The sequence below is a fragment of the Kogia breviceps genome, chromosome 1 (genome assembly GCF_026419965.1).
Source record: "Kogia breviceps isolate mKogBre1 chromosome 1, mKogBre1 haplotype 1, whole genome shotgun sequence".
NCBI classification, from domain to species: domain Eukaryota; kingdom Metazoa; phylum Chordata; class Mammalia; order Artiodactyla; family Physeteridae; genus Kogia; species Kogia breviceps.
The window spans coordinates 170,476,626-170,497,711 of NC_081310.1; the positions used below are offsets into that span (position 1 = coordinate 170,476,626).

The 21,086-nt window shown below is 53.0% G+C and overlaps 1 protein-coding gene and 1 long non-coding RNA gene across 5 annotated transcripts; one reads left to right on the forward strand and one right to left on the reverse strand.

Moving 5' to 3' along the window:
* Nucleotides 1-300: 300 nt before the first annotated feature.
* On the forward strand, nucleotides 301-14,552 carry HEYL (hes related family bHLH transcription factor with YRPW motif like). Of its 4 annotated transcripts, none has more exons than XM_059044344.2 (5): nucleotides 301-435; nucleotides 7,119-7,185; nucleotides 8,248-8,331; nucleotides 9,562-9,643; nucleotides 12,428-14,552. In XM_059044344.2, the coding sequence occupies exons 1-5, from the start codon at nucleotides 356-358 to the stop codon at nucleotides 13,084-13,086; spliced, it is 972 nt and encodes a 323-aa protein (XP_058900327.1). In that variant the 5' UTR covers nucleotides 301-355; the 3' UTR covers nucleotides 13,087-14,552. The 4 variants fall into 4 exon arrangements, with proteins under 4 accessions (XP_058900327.1, XP_066866882.1, XP_066866892.1 ...); XM_067010781.1 differs by having other exon boundaries at nucleotides 344-435; nucleotides 7,123-7,185; XM_067010791.1 differs by lacking the exon at nucleotides 301-435 and adding an exon at nucleotides 6,751-6,834.
* On the reverse strand, nucleotides 4,831-14,331 carry LOC136792369 (uncharacterized). The gene is made up of 2 exons (XR_010836044.1): nucleotides 13,819-14,331; nucleotides 4,831-5,295 (listed from the first exon to the last, which is right to left on the reverse strand). It is a non-coding gene; the product is annotated as an uncharacterized lncRNA (long non-coding RNA).
* Nucleotides 14,553-21,086: the final 6,534 nt, after the last annotated feature.

Below are 21,086 nucleotides of genomic sequence, written 5' to 3' on the forward strand. Positions count from 1 at the left end.
GCGGCGCCTCCACAAGCCGACAGCGCCCCGGGGCGAACCAGGGACAGACTGGGACCCCTTGGCTTCCCCGGGGGCCTCCAAGGGCACCTGCCCAAGGCCACCCAGCGCGCGGCAGCCGAGGGAGCGGAGCCGGACCTCCCAGCCGTCGGCGGGGCGGCGACCGCCCGGGGCCTTCCCACGGCTCGGCCAGCGCGTCACGGAGGGGGTGAGGGGGCGCCCGGGGCTGCGACGCAGGAAAGCGCCCTGGGAAAGGGCGGTGGCTGCGCCCCCGGGGCGGGGCCGGGGCGGGGCCCGACTTTCCGGCTTGCCGCCCGCGCCGCCGGGCGGAGACCCACGCAGCCCGCGCTCGCTCACGATGAAGCGGCCCCGGGAGCCGAGCGGCTCCGACAGCGAGTCCGACGGACCTATCGACGTGGGCCACGAGGGCGAGCTGAGGTAAGGCGGGCTGGGGGCGCGGGGCGCGCCGGGGCGAGCAGGCTGGGGAGCAAGCCGACGGGCCGGGGAGCGCGGGGCCAGTCCTGGAGCGACCAGGGTAGACGCAGGTGTGGCGCCACCGTTACGCGCACGAGTGCCCGGGATCCTGTGCGCTCTCGGCCGTTTAGGGCTCGAGATGCTGGGACGGAGGGAGAGTTCAGCTCGGGGTCTGAGGTACGGTTGGAGATCTCTTTCTGTCCAAGTGAGGCTACTGGCGAGGACTTTTTTTTTTTTTTTTAATTTATTTTTATTTAATTTATTTTTGGCTGCGTTGGGTCTTTGTTGCTGCGCGGGGGCTACTGTTGGTTGCGGTGCGCGGGCTTCTCATTGCGGTGGCTTCTCTTTGTTGTGGAGCATGGGTTTCTAGGCGCGCGGGCTTCAGTAGTTGTGACACATGGCTCAGTAGTTGTGGCGAACGGGCTTAGTTGCTCCGCAGCATGTGGGATCTTCCTGGACCAGGGCTCGAACCCCTGTCCCCTGAGTTGACAGGTGGATTCTTAACCACTGCGCTACCAGGGAGGACTTTTCCCTGAAGATCTTAGGAAACCCTCATGGACTGTTGGTATCACACCCCCTGGTCCTGAAGTAGAGTAGTCACTACTCTGCAGTGACTATGCAGAGTAACCATACTTTCTTAATTTTACCCTAGCTGGCGTGCAGTTTTCATATAGTACACACACACACACACACACACACACACACACACACACACACACACACACACAAAACTTCCAGGGGAAGAAAATCTTTGGAATTAAAGTTTTAATATTGAAGAAAATAATCGCTGACTTGCCCCTGGTCCTTGCAAGGGCCTAGACTCTGATTCCAGTGCTCTTTCTACTGCACCAGTCTGCTGCCAATATCTTTCAACTCTTGGTATGTTTTCTGACCCTGCTTCAAACCTGTAGAACAAACTGAACCTGTATAAGTTCTGTTACATCCCAGTTATGTGAACAATCTAAGCTTCAGTTTCTTCATCTGCAAAATGGGTACAAATAATAGAACTGACCTCATAGGATAATTAGGAAAATCAGATGAGATAACCTATGTCAAGGGCTTCACACAGAGCCCAGCACGTAGCAAATGCTTAAGTAGTATCAAGCACCCAATATGTGATAGTCAGAACCCTGAAAGAGCAGCAGGGACTGACTGGGAGTCTGCAGACTTGGGTCCCAGCCCCAAATCTGCCACCAGGTTACCGTGTGACCTTGGAGCATTGCTTTCCCTTTGTGAGGCTGTTTCCTCATCAGTAAAATAAAAGAGAACAGGGAGTGGGAAAAGGAAGCCTATCTGGTCCCTCCTGGCTCATCCAAACCCGACTCTCTAGAATAGATTTGAAAGGGGGATTCAGTTCATTCTTAGGGATGTTTTTGAGGGTATTTCATACTTTCAGTGATCTCCAGTTTTCTGAGACCAGGGGATCCTGCCTCAGTCACAAGCCCCAGTAAAGTGCCGCCAGCTTCCAATTCTTTCTAGCTTATAATAGGAGGTAATTTCCTGTCCATGAGGTTTTGCGGTATATAATAACATTCCCTATGCAACATAATAACCTTTTAAAATTGTTTAGCAGAAACTGCTCTTTAGAGAATCAATTCTCTGAGTCTGTGCTTGCTAGGAGCAGGAGAAGGGCCCAGCACCATGGGGTGGGGGGTTGGCAGGGAGGTGTCTCAAACTCATTGTCATTGGGTCTTCATGAATCAGAGGCATGAAATTGGTGTCAGAGAGCTAGGCTGATTGGAGCTGCCTTCTGTCCTCCAAGAATTTGCAGCCCGGTCAGTGACCTCCCAGGTCACACAAAGTCCATGGACAGGATGGGAGATGGAAGGAGAGATAGACTGTGGGCTGTGAGGGCACCTGAGCAGGGAGAGGTCACTCACAACCAAAAGTGCAGGGAGAGCTTCCTGAAGGTGGTGGCATTTGGACTATGGCATAAAGGATCGGTAGGCAGTTTTTTTCCTATACATTTTGTCCTTTCAACGAGAGCCCATTTTTTTAGACTGTCTAGATTCTTAGGCGAGCAGAACCCCCCCAGAGGAGAGAAGCAGTTGGACATCTGGCAGAGGCCGACTTATAGACCCCTCTTTGTAGCACTCACCAAAGGGCCCTCCCCCCAGCAGACATCAATGCTTCAATTCAGGGAGCGCTGAACGATGCCTGCTGTGGCCCAGACCCTGGGCTGGGCGTGGGGGGCCCAGATGTATCCTGCTCAGCCTCTGCCCTCAGGGAACTCTCAGGGAAGAAGAGCCTCATGGACAAAGAAAGCCAGATGAACATTGGCAAGGGCCAGGGGACTGGAGCAGCCAGCCTCCCCAGGGTCAGAGGCAGGGTGCAAATCCCCCCCCCACACCCTGTAAGAGTAAAGAGCAGGCGGTGTTCCATTGCCACTGTAGGCATCTGCCTGGTGGTAGCGCCCTGCCCCATGTATGGGAATCACCCTCAGAGCTCCTATCTGAACACAGCCCCCTGACACATGTGGGTCCAAACTGAGAATATTGTCTCCCCGGTCCCTCTGCAAAAATTTAATGAGCATCTGCCACGTCAGGCACTGGGTCAGGGTCTGTGGGTCATTTAAGGCACATGGTGGCCTTTGAAGTCTCACCACCATTAACCTGGGCAAGTGACTACCCTTTTCTGAATTCTAATTTTCTCCTTTGCAAAATGGGGATGCTAATACCGTACCTCATCGGGTGAGGCTTTGATGAGGTAATGGACTTAAGGCACACAGCTGCCTGCTTTGGCGCAAGGCAGCTTCCAATGAAAGGTTCTCTCAAAGGGGTCGCCGTTCAGTTGGAGGGTGCCGTGTCCATGAGGCAACATGGTCTAATGAAAAGCCTGGACATCTGAAGACTGCACTTTGTGTCCCTGTCACTCCAGCTATCAAGTGATTATTTTTCCTAAGTGTGAAATGGCCCGATAATAGACTTAACTCATTGTATGATAAATGAGACAAGTGAACATGGAAGTGCTCTCTAGAACAAAAAGTACTGGCTATGAAATGTACATGGTGGGATGAAGACTGTATGGGGAGAATTGGATGAAAAGCCAGTAGACTTGGCTCCAGTTCTGGAATTTCCTCTAATTTGCTGTGTGGCCTGGAGCAGATCCCTTCCCCTCTCTGAGTTTCCTCATTTTACAAGTAGGCTCAGTGCTCTCTGAGAGCCCTTCATTGGAGACATTGTGATTCTGCCTTCGGCTGATGGAAAATGAGCGGGGTCACCTGCCAGGGCTCCTCGGGGGAGTTCCCCAAAAGGAAGTGAGGGTGAGCTCTGAGGATTGTCAGGACTAGCAGCCAGACCACCTGGAAAGCTGCCCCTCCCCCAAGAGACCACCCCAGAATTCTGGCTAGGGGCCCCTTGAGGCCCATGGAGCAGATCTTGGGGGTCAACATATCTTCTCTGGGTCCATGAAAATCTGTCTTATTTTCAGACTCTCAGACAAGAATCTCTCACGTCCTCTCCCAATGTCAGGGCCAGATCACAGCCTGGAAAAGAGCTAGCTCTGGCTGAGCTCTTGGGAGCTTTAAGGCTAAGGGGACTGGAGGGCTATTCAGACAGACAGGAAGTGGGAATCAGGAGGGAAAACAATGCTGATTTTGAAGCCAGAAGATGTGGATTCCCATGCTGGCTTTGCTCCTCAGCAGCTGCGTAGGCTGGGCAAGCTGCCTTACCTCCCCAGTCCTCGGCATCCTCATCTGTAAAATGGGGCTTCCCCTCAAAGGAGGGAAGTATATGTCGTGATGCCGAGAAAGCTGTGAAGTGAGCTTTGCCTGTGGGATATGGGAGTTGGGGGGAGAGGGATAACACTGCAGAGAACCAGGAGAGTGGAAAAAGGGTGGCTGAGCTGCCATGCTCTGAAAGGGGTGTGTCAGCCTCCAACAGATGGTCCCTGAGGAGGGATCCGGCTGAGAGGCAGTGACGTGAGCAGTGGTAACCCAATACCCCAGGAGACACCTTATCCAAGCTGCGGGGACAAAGGCCGTGTTTCTCAGTAGACCTTGGCTCTTGTGGCTTGTCCAGACTGAAGCTTTGTAAACAAGCTGCCCTACAGATCTCAGGATCTGGCCACCTGAGCCCTGGATCTAGCTTGCTGACCCATCCCTCCCACGAGCTTTCATAGGCTTCTTACATTCTTGTCCAGATGTTTGGATGGAGATACCCTTTTCCAGATGTAGCTAGATGAAGCCAGGGACATAGCAGTAGGTTTGACAAATGTTCATCTGGTCTCCCATGCAACCTTATCTCTTTAAGCAGTTGATGAAAATGATCCAGCCTCTAATGTCAAGAGGGTCCTCACGTGGGCTGGGACCCTCCCGGTGGGCCACATACGCCCCCATTCCACAAAGGCCTCAGACATAGATTTTTTAAAAAATATTTGTTTATTTATTTGGCTGCATCAGGTCTTAGTTGAGGCACACCGGATCTTGGTTGAGGCCTGTGGGTTCTTTCATTGCAGCACACGGGCTTCTCTTTAGCCGTGGCATGCGGGTTTTTCTCTCTCTCGTTGTGTAGTGTGGGCTCCAGGGTGCGTGGGCTCTGTAGTTTGCAGCGCGTGGGCTCTCTCGTTGAGGCGCACAAGCTCAGTAGTTGTGGTGCACAGGTTTAGTTGCCCCGAGGCATGTGGGATCTTAGTTCCCCCACCAGGGATCGAACCCGCGTCGCCTGCATTGGAAGGCGGATTCTTTACCACTGGACCGCCAGGGAAGTCCCAAGACATAGATTTTACGGTCTCACCTCTGTGTTCTCCGGTGATGCCAAAGATGAGGGCAGGAGGAGGAGCTCAACCACGAGCTCTGTCATGTCACTTGCTGAGTACTGGGTACAGCTGTGTATGAGACAGATATGGTTCATGGCCTCAGGGAACTTACAGACTTGATGGAGAGATAGACATTAATCAAATAATCATATAAATATAAAGCAACAAATGGGAACAAATGCTATGAATGCAGGATGCTAGGATAGTGTAAAGCAGAGGGTATCAAGTGGGAGGGGCGATGTCAGAAAACACTCCCCTGGAAGCTGACGTTTGAGTTGAGATCTGAAAGGTGGTAGAAGTTACTAGGCAAAGGGGCTGGGGCTTGGGGGTGGGGAGAGGGAGTGGACCAGAGAGTTCTGTGCTAAGGGAACAGTATGTGCCACCACAGGAAGGAGTTAGTGCATTCACAGGCTGGAGCGCAAAGAGCAAAAGAGAAGTGAGTCTAGGAGGTGACAGGGGCCTGCTGGGGTCCCTGAAAGATGGTAGCCTTGATCCTAAAAGCATTGGGAAGGCCCTGTAAGAGAGTGACATGATCAGATTTGCATTTAGATGATCACTCTGCCCGCTTGTAGGAAGCAGCGGGTGTAAATAGACTCCTGCAGTCTAGAAAGATGATGGAGGCTTGGTCCTGAGATCAGCAGTGAAGATAAGGGGGACAGGTGTGAGATGTATTTTAGACATGGAATGGGCAGGTTTTGATGGGGTAGGTGAGGACAGAGGAGGAATGAAAGATGGTGGCCGGGTGTCCACCTTGCAGAAGTGGGATATGGGTGCCTTCGCTGAGATGGGGACCTAGGCAGAAGAGGAGAGGTGGAGGCAAGCTCTTGGGTTCCTGTTCAGATGTGTGGCATTTCACGTTCTGAAATAGCAGGGGAGTCACCTTGTCTAGTTATTTGTGGCTGTGATGTCTCCAGTGGGAGCTAGGCTCTGGAGGGCTGGGGCCTGGCTGAGGGCATCCAGTCCAGCCCTAGGTCTGAGTGGGCCTCTGGCGTGTTGGCCAAGTGAATGATCCTAAGGGCAACCCAGAGTATCTCCTTCACTCCAAGAGAGCCTCTGAAGCGGGAAACCATTAAGAGAGCGAGCAGTTGAGCTGAGGAGGATTTGGTCAGTCTGGGCAGGAAAAGCCCCAGAGGGCTGACCTCCTCCCGGTGATGGGAACTCCTGGGTTGCCAGCAAACATTCATCCTTCAGCCAAGCCCGGGGACCGGAGGCCTGACACGATGATGCGGGGCTGGAGCCTTCTGGGGAGGCTGGGGCCACGTCCTGAGAGTCCAGAGTCCGAGAGGGCCCTGTGACCCAGATGTCGCCTCCCCATCGCCAGGGCCGCGCAGCGTGGGAGGAGGCGGCAGCTGCAGGCCGGGTGGAGGGCGGGCGACCGGCGCGCCCGGCCCGTGGGAAGCGGCGGCATCTGTTCTTTCCACGCTCGTTCCCAGCGGCTCCCTCTGAAACCTAACCCGCAGGCCCGGCCCCGCCGCCGCCGCCCGTGCCCTCGCCCGCCCCGCCCCGGGGGATCGGGTTGCAGGAGCCGGGCGGCCGGGCTGCGGTTACCCCGACGGCCGTGGCAGCAGCGAGGGCGAGGGGCGAGGGGCAGGAGGAAAGGCCGAGCGGGTCAGGTCCGGGCGAGAGCCAAATCCCCCCACCCATGGCCCCAGCCGCCGGCGACTCTGGGGCAGGAAGCTCTGTGCAGGGGAGGACTTGGCCCGGGGAGAAATGAGCCCCCGGGGAGAAGGGGAGAGAAGGCGTCCCCGCCCACGCCTGCCCTGTGCCTCTTCCCGGCCTGGGAGACCTCGGCCGCCTGGGAGGGGTCAGTGCCCTCCCACAGCCGGCCTCCGAGGTCAGCCCAGGCCAGGGAGATGGTCTTCTGCAAAATCAGCCTTTCTTTTCCTCTCCAGCCAGATGGCCCGGCCGCTGTCCACCCCCAGCCCTTCACAAATGCAAGCCAGGAAGAAACGCAGAGGGGTGAGTGTGTGTCTCAGCAGAGCTGTCGGACAAATGTTTGCCCTGAGTTCCCAGGGGCCTGGCACAGAGAACCCTGGTCAGAAACACCACCGGGAAGTGACCCTGCCTGGGTTCAAGTCCCAGCTTTGCCAGTAGCTAGCTGGGTGACTTTGTGCAAGCCACTTAATCTCTGTGTGCCTCATTTTTTCATCTGTGTAACTGAAATAATGATGGTACCCATCTCAAACGGTTGTTTTGAAGTGAATTAATGTAATGCACTCAGAACAGAACCTGATGCACAGTTAGCCATTATCATTTATTCCAGCCTTCCCCTGCTTCTGTCTGAGCTCAGAACTTTCCTTCCCTCTTAGTGTGCTGAGGGGTAGGGAAGGGGGACAGAAGAAGGAGGAGCTCGTCCTTGCTCTTGGCCCTACTTTTCTCCCAGGATGCAGCTGTGCTTCTGCCCTGCGAGTCCAGAGACCGGAATCTGGCAGAGACCAGCCCTGCCACTCACTAACCAAAAGACCTTAAGCAGCCACGTACACCCAGCCCTCGTTCTCTTTATCGGTGAAATGGGTGTTGTAATTTCTGTCCTGCTATCAGTATTCCGCTACCAGTATTGTGAGATGAGAGTGAGCTTGTGGGAATGAAAGGCCTTCCCAGCTGGAGAGAGCAAAGCCTGGGACTCCTCAGACCTCATGACCCAGCACCTCAAGGGGTCTCCTTGGCCGAGGAGGGGCCTCCAGACCTGCTCCAGTGCTGTGGCTGGTGTTCCTGTTTTAATTGGTTGGTGCCCTGCTGTATCAGTGGTTAAACGTTTTGAATACCACCCCTTAGATCAAGACAAGAGATCTGAGTTCTAGTCCCAGCCTTGCACTTCCTTGCTGTGTGACCTTAAGCAAATCCTGCCCCTCTCTGAGCCTCATTTTCCTCTTCCATAATATAAGAATGGATTTATCTCCCTGACAGAAATATTGTGACAGAAGATATGAGTCAGTGCCCGTCAAGGCGTGTTGGAAACTGTGATGAAGTGCCTACTTGGTTTTTGTTTGTTTGTTCGTATGTTTCATCATTGTTTTTTAGATCATAGAGAAACGGCGCCGGGACCGCATCAACAGCAGCCTTTCTGAACTGCGGCGCTTGGTCCCCACTGCCTTTGAGAAGCAGGTATGTGACATTGCTGAATGTGCTAGAGGAAATGCTGTGCGGGCAGCAGATAAGGTTCACTTCTCACGGCATCTCTTATCAATTGGTGGCAGCTGCCTGAAGTGCTGTGATGTCATTTACTGATATCTGTTGATGGCCAAGAATAAGGGGGATGGAAATTCATATTTACTGAGGTGTCTCAGGGGTTGTGGCTTTATGTCCATCATCCGGTTGCACTGAATGCTCAGAATGATCCTGAAGGGTAGGGATTATTATGCACATTGCACAGGTAAGGAAACTGAAGCACAGAGAGGTGCTAGATCACATAGCTAGTAAGTAGCAGAGCAGAACTGGACACAGACTGTGTGATCCTAAAGTGCCCTATCCCTCTGCACTACTGACATTTCCAGCACTATCTGAAAGTAGAACAGGCCGCCTGGGGAGTGAAGTCTCTGTCATTGGACATGCTGGGGTGGAGGGACTCCAGTGGGGAGTCAGATAGTTGAATCAGTCAGACAGCCTCAGAGATTCTCACCGTGTGCGCCAAAGCATGGTCATAGGTCCCGTGTCTTCCTTTCTGCTGGGGAGAACGAGTCAGTCATTCCACAGACATTCACTAAAACCTTCACCAGTCTAGCCACGAACTAGACCTGGTACCTACCTTCAAGGGACTCACATGGAGAGTCCGACCCTCAGGTTTCACCTGGGAGACCAGGTGATGCTGGAGGCTTCGGGAACACTCCTCAAGAGAGAGAATGGAGGAAGAGCAGGTGCTTTGGAATAAGACAGTGAGCCCGATCTTGGGTGTGTGTGGCGAGCGTGAAGTTGGATTCCCGGTAAAGCTGGTCTAGGAGGCAGGTGAGGATGCAGGAGTGACATTCTGGTGATGGTGCCTGAAGCCATGGAGGTAGAGGGGACCCTCCGAGGAGAGCGCACAGAGCGAGAAAAAAGTGAGCCATCACCCACTGGGAACACCACCGTTTTAAGAGACAGTTAGAGCAAGAAAGCAGGGGAGGAGGGCTTTCAGGAAGAATGGTCAGCAATGTGGTGGACAGGTGGGCTAAAATGAGAACTGAAGAGAATGGGTTCGATTTGGTGGGCTCGGCTAGAGCAGAAGCCCGATTGCAGGCAGTGGTGGGGTGGGAGGAGGAGGAGAAAACTGAGGTCGTGAGTGCTGATGACGCCATGCGGGGGAGGTGGGCGACAGAGGTCAGCTGAAGGCCGCCACTCTTCTGTCTTCTGTACACACAGGGCTCCTCCAAGCTGGAGAAAGCCGAGGTCCTGCAGATGACAGTAGATCATTTGAAAATGCTCCACGCCACTGGTGGGACAGGTACTGATGCTCTACTTTCCTGGAACCATTCCTGCAGCCAATATTTGGGGGCTGGGCCCTGGGGATACTTTGGTGAGCAAAGTAGATGTGGTCCCTGCCCTCATGGAGCTCCCAGTTCACAGAGGGGCTGAAGCAGATCCAGGTGGAACGTTCGCAAAGCTTGTCTTTCTTCTTTTGGCATTGCCCTCTCCTCTTTTATTGTCTCCATGTGCCCTAGCCCTTTCCTCATCTCCACTCCTTCCAGCCTTGAACCTTGGAGGAACTCTTCTACAACAGATTACTGATCCCCCCGCCCCCAGGACCTCGTTAAGCATCAGGCTGAATGAGCTTATTCTCACTGTGATCCCAGTGGGAGGGACACTCCTGAGATTTTTAGCCACAGCGCTTCGCTAGTGTGCCGACCTAGACTTCTGAGCTCTTGTGTCCTTGGTAGTGCTGGGGGGATATGTCACGCTCACCGCTGAAGTCAGTCGTGGGACTTTAGTAGGATGCGAATGTTAACGCATTCTGTTATTTTGAGCTAGTCCAGTACAAAAAAGTCACGGAACTGTGGCTTTTAAAAGACCTCTGGACAGACGGAAATTCTGTGTGCCTGAAGCCACTCTGTGTGTTTTGGTAATTTCACAATTGGGAAACCTTGAAAGCTCCACTGACCTTGGCTCCAAAGACTTAAGTCTTGAAGCCTTAACTTGCTGCCCCCTCAAGGGGATGGTTGCACGTTAAGCAGCCCAGCCTGGTGCCTCTCAAGCCTCGGGGGGCAGCAGTGTCATGTAGGGGCAGACAGCGAAGTGGGTCACAGCCCAGAGGTCCCGAGGCAGTAAGTCTGGATTGGAGTTTAGGATCTGCCAGTTTAGCAGACACGCCCAATGACCCTGCTGCAGGTGGTCACTTGGAGAACTTGTGCCAAAGGAATGCACAGCCAACAGTGGAAACTGTCTCTAATCAACCAATGGAGGAGGAATTTCAAGCTACATTTATATTTATCCAATTAAAAGAAAGCTAGTGACTAATATTTGGGCAGCATTTTATAGTTTTCCAAATGCTTTCTCTAATGTTATCTCATTTGATTCTCACAAGAACCTCGAGGGTGGGTGTTGTTATCCTCACTGTTTCCTGGCTAAGGGCTGATGGGAAGACAGAGAATTGGCTTAGAGCACTGGCTTTGTATTTGAACACTGAGTTTACTACTTACTAGCTTTAGGACCTTGGACAAATGATTTAAGCTCTTTATTCCTCAGTTTCCTTATCTCTAAAATGGGAATAATGGTAGGGGTTTTTTAAATATAAATTTATTTATTTATGGCTGCGTTGGGTCTTCGTTGCTGCGCGCGGGCTTTCTCTAGTTGCGTAGAGCATGGGCTGCTCTTCGTTGCGGTACGTGGGCTTCTCAGTGCGGTGGCTTCTCTTATTGTGGAGCACGGGCTCTAGGCGTGTGGGCTTCAGTAGTTGTGGCACGTGGGCTCAGGAGTTGTGGCTCGTGGGCTCTAGAGCGCAGGCTCAGTAGTTGTGGTGCACGGGCTTAGTTGCTCTGTGGCATGTGGGATCTTCCGGACCAGGGCTCGAACCCGTGTCCCCTGCATTGGCAGGAGGATTCTTAACCACTGCCCCATAATGGTTATAATGATAGGTTTTTATGAGGTTTAAATTAGCTAATGCAAATTAAGTGCTTAGGAAGAACTCAGCAAATGTTAGTGAAAAAAGAACAGTGAACAGAGAAAGGTGATGGGATTTGCTCAAAGTTGCACAGCTAAGTATACAGCATAGCCAGGTCTCGCCACCTAGGAGGCCTGGCTCCAAACATCATCTCCTGCCAAGCTGTTCCTCTGTGGGGACCTCAGCCGTGAACCAGGGACCCGATATTTGCTACCGTGATCATGAAGCCAGTGCTCACTGGGGCTGTTCTGTCTTTGCCCAGAAGGTGGTCGAGAGACCGGCAGGTGAAGCTGTGAGAATGTGAATACTTCTGCAGGCAGTCCCCCTGGTCATCCCACACTGAAGTCAACCCAAAGACAGGGTCCCTGGCCTGAGGGCAGCAGCTGAGGACCACAGTGGGGTCCTGCTTTCTAGACTGCTCTTTGGGCTGGGGAACAAACTTGAATGCTTATGGGGGCCAAACCAGTCATATAAATGATAGCTAACCTTTCATTTGTTAAGCATTTCTGTGCACCATTTCATTTTGCCCTCCCATCTATACATGGCAGGGCCTGTTATATACCCATTTCACAGCTAAGGAAATCAAGGCATGGAGAGATTGAGACTTGTCCATAGTCAGGGCGCTAGTTAAGTCCATGGTCAAGCAGCTGGCCCCCAAGGACCTCATGCTTCATTGCTACCCTATGCTCTCCTCTCCAAGGAGTCTCCCAGCTCTGATGGCTGCTGCCGCCACCTCCCAGCATCTGCCCCCATCCGTAGGCAGGGTTGTTCTACACCTCCATTTGCACAACGCTTTCACATCTGGCAAGTGTCTATTTAAATGAAGTTATCTGGGCCGCAGATTTCCTTCTTTGGGTTAATCATGAATGGTGATGAAAGCAACACTTTACATTTTATAATGCTTCACAGTTTAGTGAACTCATTTGATCCGCACAGGCCACCCCCTCTACCCCACTAGAGATGATTATTCCCACTTTAAGGTGGTGAGACTGGGGCTCAGAGAGGTGAGGTGACATGCCCAAGGTCACCCAGGGGCTGAGTGGGGAAAGCAGGTCCAGAACTCAGACAGTCTGACCCCGGCTCAGTGCTTGTCTCCTGCCTGGCATGTCCTCATCGAGCCTCACTTTGCAGGATTCTTTGATGCTCGAGCCCTGGCAGTCGACTTCCGGAGCATCGGTTTTCGGGAGTGCCTTACTGAGGTCGTCAGGTACCTGGGGGTCCTGGAAGGGCCCAGCAGCCGTGCAGACCCGGTGCGGATTCGCCTTCTCTCCCACCTCAACAGCTATGCAGCCGAGATGGAACCTTCACCCACGCCCGCTGGGCCCCTGGCCTTTCCTGCCTGGCCCTGGTCCTTCTTCCATAGCTGTCCAGGGCTATCTGCCCCGAGCAGCCAGCTCGCCATCCTAGGAAGAGTGCCCGACCCCATCCTCCCTAGCACCTCCTCTCTGGCTTACCCCATCCCAGCCTTCAGAACCACTCCCTTGCGCAGAGCCACTGGCACCATCCTGCCAGCCCGGAGGAATTTGCTGCCCAGTCGAGGGGCCTCTTCTACCCGGAGGGCCCGACCCCCGGAGAGGCCAGCTGCACCCCTGCCCCCCAGTGGCAGGGCTGCCGGGAGCAGCCACATGGCACCCCTCCTGCGATCTTCTTCCCCCGCCCCTCCTGGCATTGTGGGGTCTCCTGCTTATGTGGCTGTTCCTGGGTCTTCCCGGGGGGCAGCTGGGAGGCCAGCAGGAGCTGTGCTCTGCCACTCTTGGGTCTCTGAAATCACTGAAGTCGGGGCTTTCTGAGCTGGCTTTGCCCCCCAGGAATGAGGAGAGTTATTTTTCCAGGAGCTCTACAAATGGTGTTGCCTTTTCTGCTCTGCTTTCTGGACTGGTTCATATATGAAGGTGTCTTCTTCACCCAGCAGAGGCCCCCTTCTCCTTGGGCCCCTCTCCCCTCCTCACTGCTTGTCCCAGCTTCTCCTGGGGCTGTTCTGATCTCAGAAGCTTGGTCTCATTATTTTCCCTGGAGAGATGAGTCCCAGGAGAGTCCCCCAAGAGCTGTACCCAGACCCCTCTCCTGCTCCAGGACACATGGGCAGTAGGCATTAATCTCAGGTTGGGGAACAACGCTTTAACCCAAAAGGCACAATGATCTAAGGCACGCTGCTCCCCTAGAGATCAGACCCCAGCCAAGAGCAGTGACTGCCTGGCTGCAGCCTTCCCAGGCCTCCAGGGGCCGGAACATAGTGTCTGTCTCACTTCCTGAGGCAGTAACCACACGGGGCCACAAAGAGGTCTCCTGGGAACCCTGTCTGCCCCAGCCCACCTGTCTCCCGCCCACTGCAGTGAACCCGGAACAGACCTGCTGTCCACCACGGCCAAGGCTGGGGACTGGGAGCCCAGCAGGGCCCGTTCCCGCCCTCTTGCCAGCTGCCGACACCAACCCTCCAGCTGCCGACACCTACCCTCCAGCTGACCAGCAGTTCCCCGCACACAGCTGGGAGGTCTCTGGGCTCCGTGACAGGGTGTACTCACCACCAGGCCTCGGACGGCGTCCCCAGACAGGAGCCAGGCTTGAGCCACAGAGAACCCAGCTCCCTGCCTACCACACGGTCGCCGTCCTCCAGGCCTGTGGTTCCGTCGGATGCACAGTGCGGAGGCCATGTTCCCACGTGATGGCGTCCCGAGAGGAATCCTCTTGGGATTCAGCACCAGACGTTTGTGCTGCCTGTTTTGCATCCGACTCACGGGGCTCAGACGGCTGGGACCGCCAAGGGCTGTCAGGCTGGACGAAAATAACCGCGAGGAGGGGCGAGAGGAAGGACAGTCAGAGGCGGCTCAGCCCTTCAAGGTCACACAGTGGGTCGAGGGCCTGAGATCCTGTTCACCCGGGATTCCACGCGGCTGGCTCTGCTCAAAGGCCATGCATGGCATTACCCAGCTTCAGCCCAGGCCACTTTCCCTCTAACAGAGGGAACAAATGGCCCAGAGACCTTTCCCAGTGGAGCAGCAGGAACTGGACAAGACAGGGGCAGACCAGAAGCGACACAGCCGGCCCAGTGCTGCCAGATGGTTGTTAAAATGTAGAAACACTTCTGTGCTCATTGACAAACCTGCTTTCCCTGAGTGTTCCCACCACATGACTTTTCTCCCAGGACCCCGTGCAGGTTAATGCCCGGCCGACCCAAGGCCGTGGGGCCCTCCAGCTGGCAAGTCGTTGGTGCTTATTCTGCACTGGTTATTAAATGCTTCTGATGTCACCCCTGGAAGAGTCTCCCACTCCTGTCCTTTGATGGAACTACCCTCCCCAGAGGCTGAATTGAGGAGACTCCACGAGCTCAAAAAGTAGAGTCTGCAAAAGCCCTGGGGAAAAAGGGCCCTTTCAGAGAAGTGGGTAGGAGGGCAGAGATCATTTAAATGACCCAGAAAGCTCTTTTGAGAAGGCAAATTCCTCAAGGAGGGATAAAGAACTGAAGTAATTCTTTTACTCCTCAGTGTGAGGTAGTTGGATCAGATATTGCTCTCCTCCCGGACCCATCTGCGTGTACAGCAGTGAGGAGGTGTCATTTCAGGGAGGGGGGCACTGGCCAGGAGTGCTCCTGAGGCAGACAGAGATAGAGGGAAATAGCGAGGGAGGGAAGGCAATCAGCAGGCTCCCAGGAGTTGGGAGGGGTGCAGAGGGAGGTGGCAGAAGGCAAAGACCAACTTCACCTTTTTCACAAGGGGCGGGAAGAATGGCGCTCTCCACCCCTCCCCCTCCTCCCCTGCACTCTCCTCCCCCTCCTCCCCTGCACTCTCCTCCTCCCCTCCCCCTCCTCCCCTGCACTCTCCCCCTCCTCCTCCTCCTCCCCCTCCTCCCCTGCACTCTCCCCCTCCTCCTCCTCCTCCCCCTCCTCCCCTGCACTCTCCCCCTCCTCCCCCTCCCCCTCCTCCCCTGCACTCTCCCCCTCCTCCTCCCCTCCCCCTCCTCCCCTGCACTCTCCCCCTCCTCCCCCTCCCCCTCCTCTCCTGCACTCTCCCCCTCCTCCTCCTCCCCCTCCTCCCCTGCACTCTCCCCCTCCTCCTCCCCTCCCCCTCCTCCCCTGCACTCTCCCCCTCCTCCTCCTCCCCCTCCTCCCCTGCACTCTCCCCCTCCGCCTCCTCCCCCTCCTCCCCTGCACTCTCCTCCTCCCTGGCCACTGCAGGTGGTGGCTCACTGCTCCCACGATACCAGGGCATTGCTCCAGTCCTGCAGTTTGACCACTTCTTAGCCCAAGAATCCAACATTTACTCATGGCGGGATGGTGGGAAACACATTTTCATGTTTCAAATACCCAACTCCAAAAGAACCAGTTGACACTGTTGAATGAGGTGGAAATGGCCCAGAACTTTGAGTATCTTAGTTGCTCTTAGGTTCATTCTCCCTGAGAGATTGTGCAGGGAAAGGTGACTGTGTTTATTGGTTTCTGTGGTTGAGAACTCATATCTTTGTTTATATTCCCAAGCCTTTCTGGTGCCCCCGACTCCCACCCCATCACTGGGGTTGTCGCAGACATTCAATAAAGTTTTTTTTCTTTAGCTCTTCTGGAAACCTCTGCAAGGTTCTACTTCTTAAACATCTCTGGAGTCCATCTACTTCTCTCTGATCCCACAGGCTTCACCCTGGTCTGGCCACGTCACTTCTCCCCAGATCACTGCCCTCCAAAAGGTCACTTTTTTTCCTTCCTGCTTTGCCAATCCGTTCTCAACACAACCAGAGACAGCTTTAAACATGCAAACCATATCATATCAACTCTGGTTTAAAATCCTTACCCTATTACCCTATTATTCTAAGGATAAAATCCAAGCTCTTCCTCATCTGGTCCCAAACTCACTTCCAGCTTTTTTCTTGCCAATCCCAATCTTGTTCCCTGTGCCTCTGCCACCCTGGCCTTCCTTCATTTCTTCCACATTCCAACCTCATTCCCACCTCCAGGACTTTGCACATGCTGTGCCCTTTGCCCAGAATGCTCTTCCTCTGCCCTTTGCAGGCTGAGCTCTTCATGCCCTCAGGCCTTGGCATAAATGCCACCTCCTCAGAGAGGCCTTCCCTGACTACTGGGCTTGAATCTATCTCAACGTCCTCTATCTTTTTGTTGTTGTTCTCGTATGGAAATTACCAGTGCACATCCGTTTGTGTATTTACTTGTTGGTTGCTCCCCCACCAGCACGTAAGCTCTGTGAGGCCAGGGACCATGCCTGGTTTGCACTTCACCGTGTATCCAGTGCCAACCATGGTACCTGGCTCAATGTCAGGGTTCAATAAATATTTGTTGAATAAATGAACTGGGGGAGGTGAGGAATCTTCTAGACTCATGTTGTTGGATGGTACACGCTCCTCTAGGGGTGAATCTCCTGATGGCCAACTTTAGGGGGTGGCTGGAGAGAAAAGTGAGAGCCAGGGCCAGAGGACTGGAAGTTCTGGCAAATGGTGACGGGACTCTGGCCAAAGAAAAGCACGAGCGTGCTTGCTCTGGAGTGCATGCTGACAGCTGAGAATGGGCGGGCTGTCCCTGCCAGAAGGTCTTGTTCTCCACTCTTGGCCCAGCTCTCTCCCATGGATTTGGCTGGCAACAAACCCAGGCAACATTCGCAGAGGTCTGCTCCGTGCCAGGCCAGGCATGGCAGAGCCAGAGGTGAAGAGGACTCTGTCCCCCTGAGCGGGTGCACCCTCTGTCTAAGTGACAGTTGGGTGGGATGAGAGTGGAGAGAGAGGTCTGTTGAGAAGGCTGAGGGGTATCAGCCTCTGCCTAGAGGGGTCATGGAGGAAGAGAGTGCTGGAAGGAAGCCTTCCCGGAGGAGGACGAAGGGAGGCATTCTAACCACGGGGGGAACGTCGTCGAGGGCAGCTCTGGACGTTGGCCTGAGGTGAGCACTGGCCTTCAGTGGCATATCGAAAGGCAGGCTAGTCTGGGCACTGAAGCCAGACTTCCTGGGTTGAGGCCCCATCTCTGTTCACTTATCAGGGCTGAGGCCTTGGGCGAGTTACTTAACACCCCTGAACCTCAACCTCCTCATCTTTAGAACAGGGATGATGCCGTAATAGCTACTGTTAACTGAGCAGTAACTACATACCAGACACTGTGCTAAATGCTTTTCTTAGAATGTCCCCATTTTACAATAAGGAAACTGGGCCAAGACATATTCTCCTAAAGTTAGGTGACAAGTGAATGGGATAGCATATATAAAGCCCTTGGTACAATGCCTGGGTCAAGTGAAACACTCAGTCCATTTTAGCCATTAGGGTCATTAATGGAAAGAGGCTGGATCCAAGTTGTGAGTGCCATGCAGAGTTGAGACTTCAGCCTGTAGGCAGTGAGAGCCATGGAAAGTGTTGCCAGGTGAATGCCAAGGTTAGACCTTATTTAAGAAACTCCTGGGCTTCCCTGGTGGCGCAGTGGTTGGGAGTCCGCCTGCCGATGCATGGGACGCGGGTTCGTGCCCCGGTCCGGGAAGATCCCACATGCCGCGGAGCGTCTGGGCCCATGAGCCATGGCCGCTGAGCCTGCGCGTCCGGAGCCTGTGCTCCGCAGCGGGAGAGGCCACAACAGTGAGAGGCCCGCGTACCGCCAAAAAAACCTCTGTTTGGGGTGGTGTGGACGACTGGCAGGAGAGTATTCGGACTCAGTGCCACCTATTCATCGGAAACACCTAGATGCTTTTGAAACATATCAGTGTCCAGGCCCTAGAGCTGATGATTTAACTCACCTGCAGTGGGGCTCAGGCACCCCATAAGGAGGTGTGAAGAATCAGGATTTCTTTCTTAGTCAAGGTGAATTTCAGTTCCATTAGTGAACTGGACTCCAGCTTATGAGCCTGAAGAGGCTGCTGCTTTCTGAGAAGTGAAGCAGAACTTAATTTCCACAAGGGCATGTCTGTCCTCCAGCCCCATCCTAGTCTTGGGCCTATAGTAGTTACTTAAGAAACTTTATGTGTTGAAAGCTTTAGGGACTTGTACAGTTGGCCCTATGTGTTTGTGGCTTCCATATCCACAGATTCAACCAACCACAGATAAAAAATATTTTTTTAAAATTCCAATCACTTCCAAAAAGCAAAACTTGAATTTGCCCCATCCAGCAGCTATTTACGTAGCACTTACATTGTATTAGGTATTATAAGTAATCTAGAGATGATTTAAAGCACACAGAAGGATGCGGGCAGGTTACGTGCAACTATTACACCATTTTATATAAGGGACTTGAGCCTTTATGGATTTTGGTATCTATGTAAGGTCCTGGAACCGATCCCCTTGGTTACTGAGGGATGACTGTAATTCATTCAAGAGTCACTGAATATCTTATGACTTCGTGGAAAACTCAAGAAATTAGCTTCCTTCCCTCCTTCCTGGGGAAAGAGGGCAGGAAAAATCAGGTCTGGATATCACCCGATCTCATTAATAGCAGCAAACATTTGCAAGCCCTTGACCTACATTATCTCATATAATCATATGAGATGATATATATTTCATATAATGGTAGGTTCTGTTATCCCCGTTTTACAGGAGAAGAAATTGATACTCAGTTTGTTGGTGAAAGCGCCCAAAGTTCGTAATGCTAGTGAATGTCCTAGCCAAATTAAAACCTAGGTCTCTCTGATTCCATTTTAACCAATACAGTACACGGCCTCCTTCCCCAGCTGCCTCTTGTAATACAAACCTGAAACCATTCAGTGACAGGTCATACAGGGCTGGTGGACTGGACTCTCATGTTAGCCTGGGAAGCCTTCAGCTTGGCCACGTTCTTCTCCCCTGTGCTAGTCAGAGTAAAGATCAGCTGCTGTAACAAAGGGGCCCAACAATAACTCAGTGGGTGAAAGAAAATAGAATTTTATTTATCTCTCATCTGACTGCCTGGTGCACATTCCAGGTCAGCCAGAAGCTCTAATCAATGCAGACATTCCAGATTCCTTCCGTCATGATTCCCTGCCATTTCCTAGAACATTGTCCCTGCACCATTAAGCTAGGTCTCCATGGATTCAAGCCAGCAGGAAGGGAAAGAGGACTTGGTGGAGACATGGCCACAGACTTAAAGCCTAGGCCCCGAAGTAGCACATATATGTCCAGTCCATCCAGGTTCCCCTGGTGAGATCTTTGATGAATGCCCACATCAAACTGCAAAAGAGGCTGGGAAATGCATTTCTGCCCTGTTCTGTGAAATGAGTGTGAATGGGTATTGGTAGATAGTCTCTATCACTTCACTCTTGCCTCCCAGCCTGGGAGGTTGAGAGGAATGTGGGAATCAAAGGCATCAGTAGCTACCACCCGGCGTGTGTGTGTGTGTGTGTATGTGTGTGTGTGTGTGTGTGAGAGAGAGAGAGTGTGTGTGTGAGTGTGCGTGTGTGTGAGTGTGTGTGTGTGTGTACATGATCTGGAGGGCAATTTACTTTGAGCTGGAGGAACCAGGTATAGGGGCTCCACCCACCACTCTGATGCTACAGGGGTAGGTTGGATACTCCTGAATGGAGTTGTATCTACTGGACCCAGCTCCCTGGAGAATTCCCCCAGGGAACACCGTGTAAGAAAAGAGGGTTTGTTGCTCTAGGATGGCCAGTGAGTCCCAGGCTGACTGATGATCAGCATTACCTGGAGGGATTGTGTACCACATCGTGCCCAGAGGGCCTTTCACCATCCTGGCTCCCACCCGGGGAGGCACTGACAGATGCTCACACCTTCCCTGACCCAGACGCTTGTCACGCTTTCTTGTCTTCCCAGGTGCCAGGGACACAACCAGCCCAGGAGCTCTGGGCCTCACAGGGCTGTGGGTTCTGTTTGTCAAAGTTGAGCCTCTCATGAATAGGGCTGCTGAGATGCCCTTGTTAGTTACTTGACAGTGACAGGTGAAAAGGGGCCAGGTGTTAGGTCTCCAAAGACAGACACCCAGGCTCCCTGGACTCTTTTTTTTTTTTTTTCTTCACCTAGGAGTGAAAAGAAGTAAGACTGTCATTCAGGCCATCAGTCTCACAAAGCTGGCTGGCTGGCCGATGCTGCCCAGAGCCCAGGGGCCATTTAAGCTCAGGTTTGGCTCAGGCCTTTGGGCAAAATCTGGATTCCACTGCTCTGTTCAAAGAAGTCCAGTGTGGCAACATCCCATCCTGGGCACCCCAGATGTTCTGTTGGAGCCTCTGACAATTAACAAACCACTTGTTCTCCAGCAACCCTGAAAGGAACCAGTCAACAAGCACAAGAAGTGATGATGCTTTACATCATACAGCAACATAACATTTCAAAGTGCTTTCACATGCATCACCTCACTTACAGCTCTCAACAGTTTGGTCAAGGGAGTCAAGGACAGGAATTATTATCTCCATTATGCAGATGAGAAACTGAATCTCGTTTCAGGTAAAATGATCTGCCCCAGATCAGAATAATAGTAAATGGCAAAGCTTGTTTGGACAGTAGTGGAAAGTCACAGATTGTAAGCAGGCACAGAGAAGTAATATAACATTATCCAATCACTACTAAGCATGCACTATATGCAGGCCCTGTACCATGTGCTTTACATGCAGAGTGTGGGTTTATCTGTGTAACTCCATGGTTTAGATTTTGGTTCTATCATTATCTCCATTTTACAGGTGAGGATACAGGCTCAGAGAAACTAAGTAACTTACCCAAGGTAACACAGCTGTTAAGCAGCATAGCTCTTAACTGCCAAGTTCTACAGCCTACCAAGCGCTGTATCTTCTGTGTCACCCCTTCCAGACATCAGATGGGGTATCCAGGCCTCTACCACAGCTCCTGGCTTACACCTCAAGGCTTTGGCCTCAGACCCATCAGTATTAACTCAGCC

Excerpts from the sequence above, each read along its gene's own strand:
- HEYL (XM_059044335.2), top strand. The coding sequence starts at position 6,937 with ATGAGCCCCCGGGGAGAAGGGGAGAGAAGGCGTCCCCGCCCACGCCTG. Across the intron at positions 7,186-8,247 it reads CCAGGAAGAAACGCAGAGGG|ATCATAGAGAAACGGCGCCG; the intron begins GTGAGTGTGTGT and ends ATTGTTTTTTAG. Across the intron at positions 8,332-9,561 it reads CCACTGCCTTTGAGAAGCAG|GGCTCCTCCAAGCTGGAGAA; the intron begins GTATGTGACATT and ends CTGTACACACAG.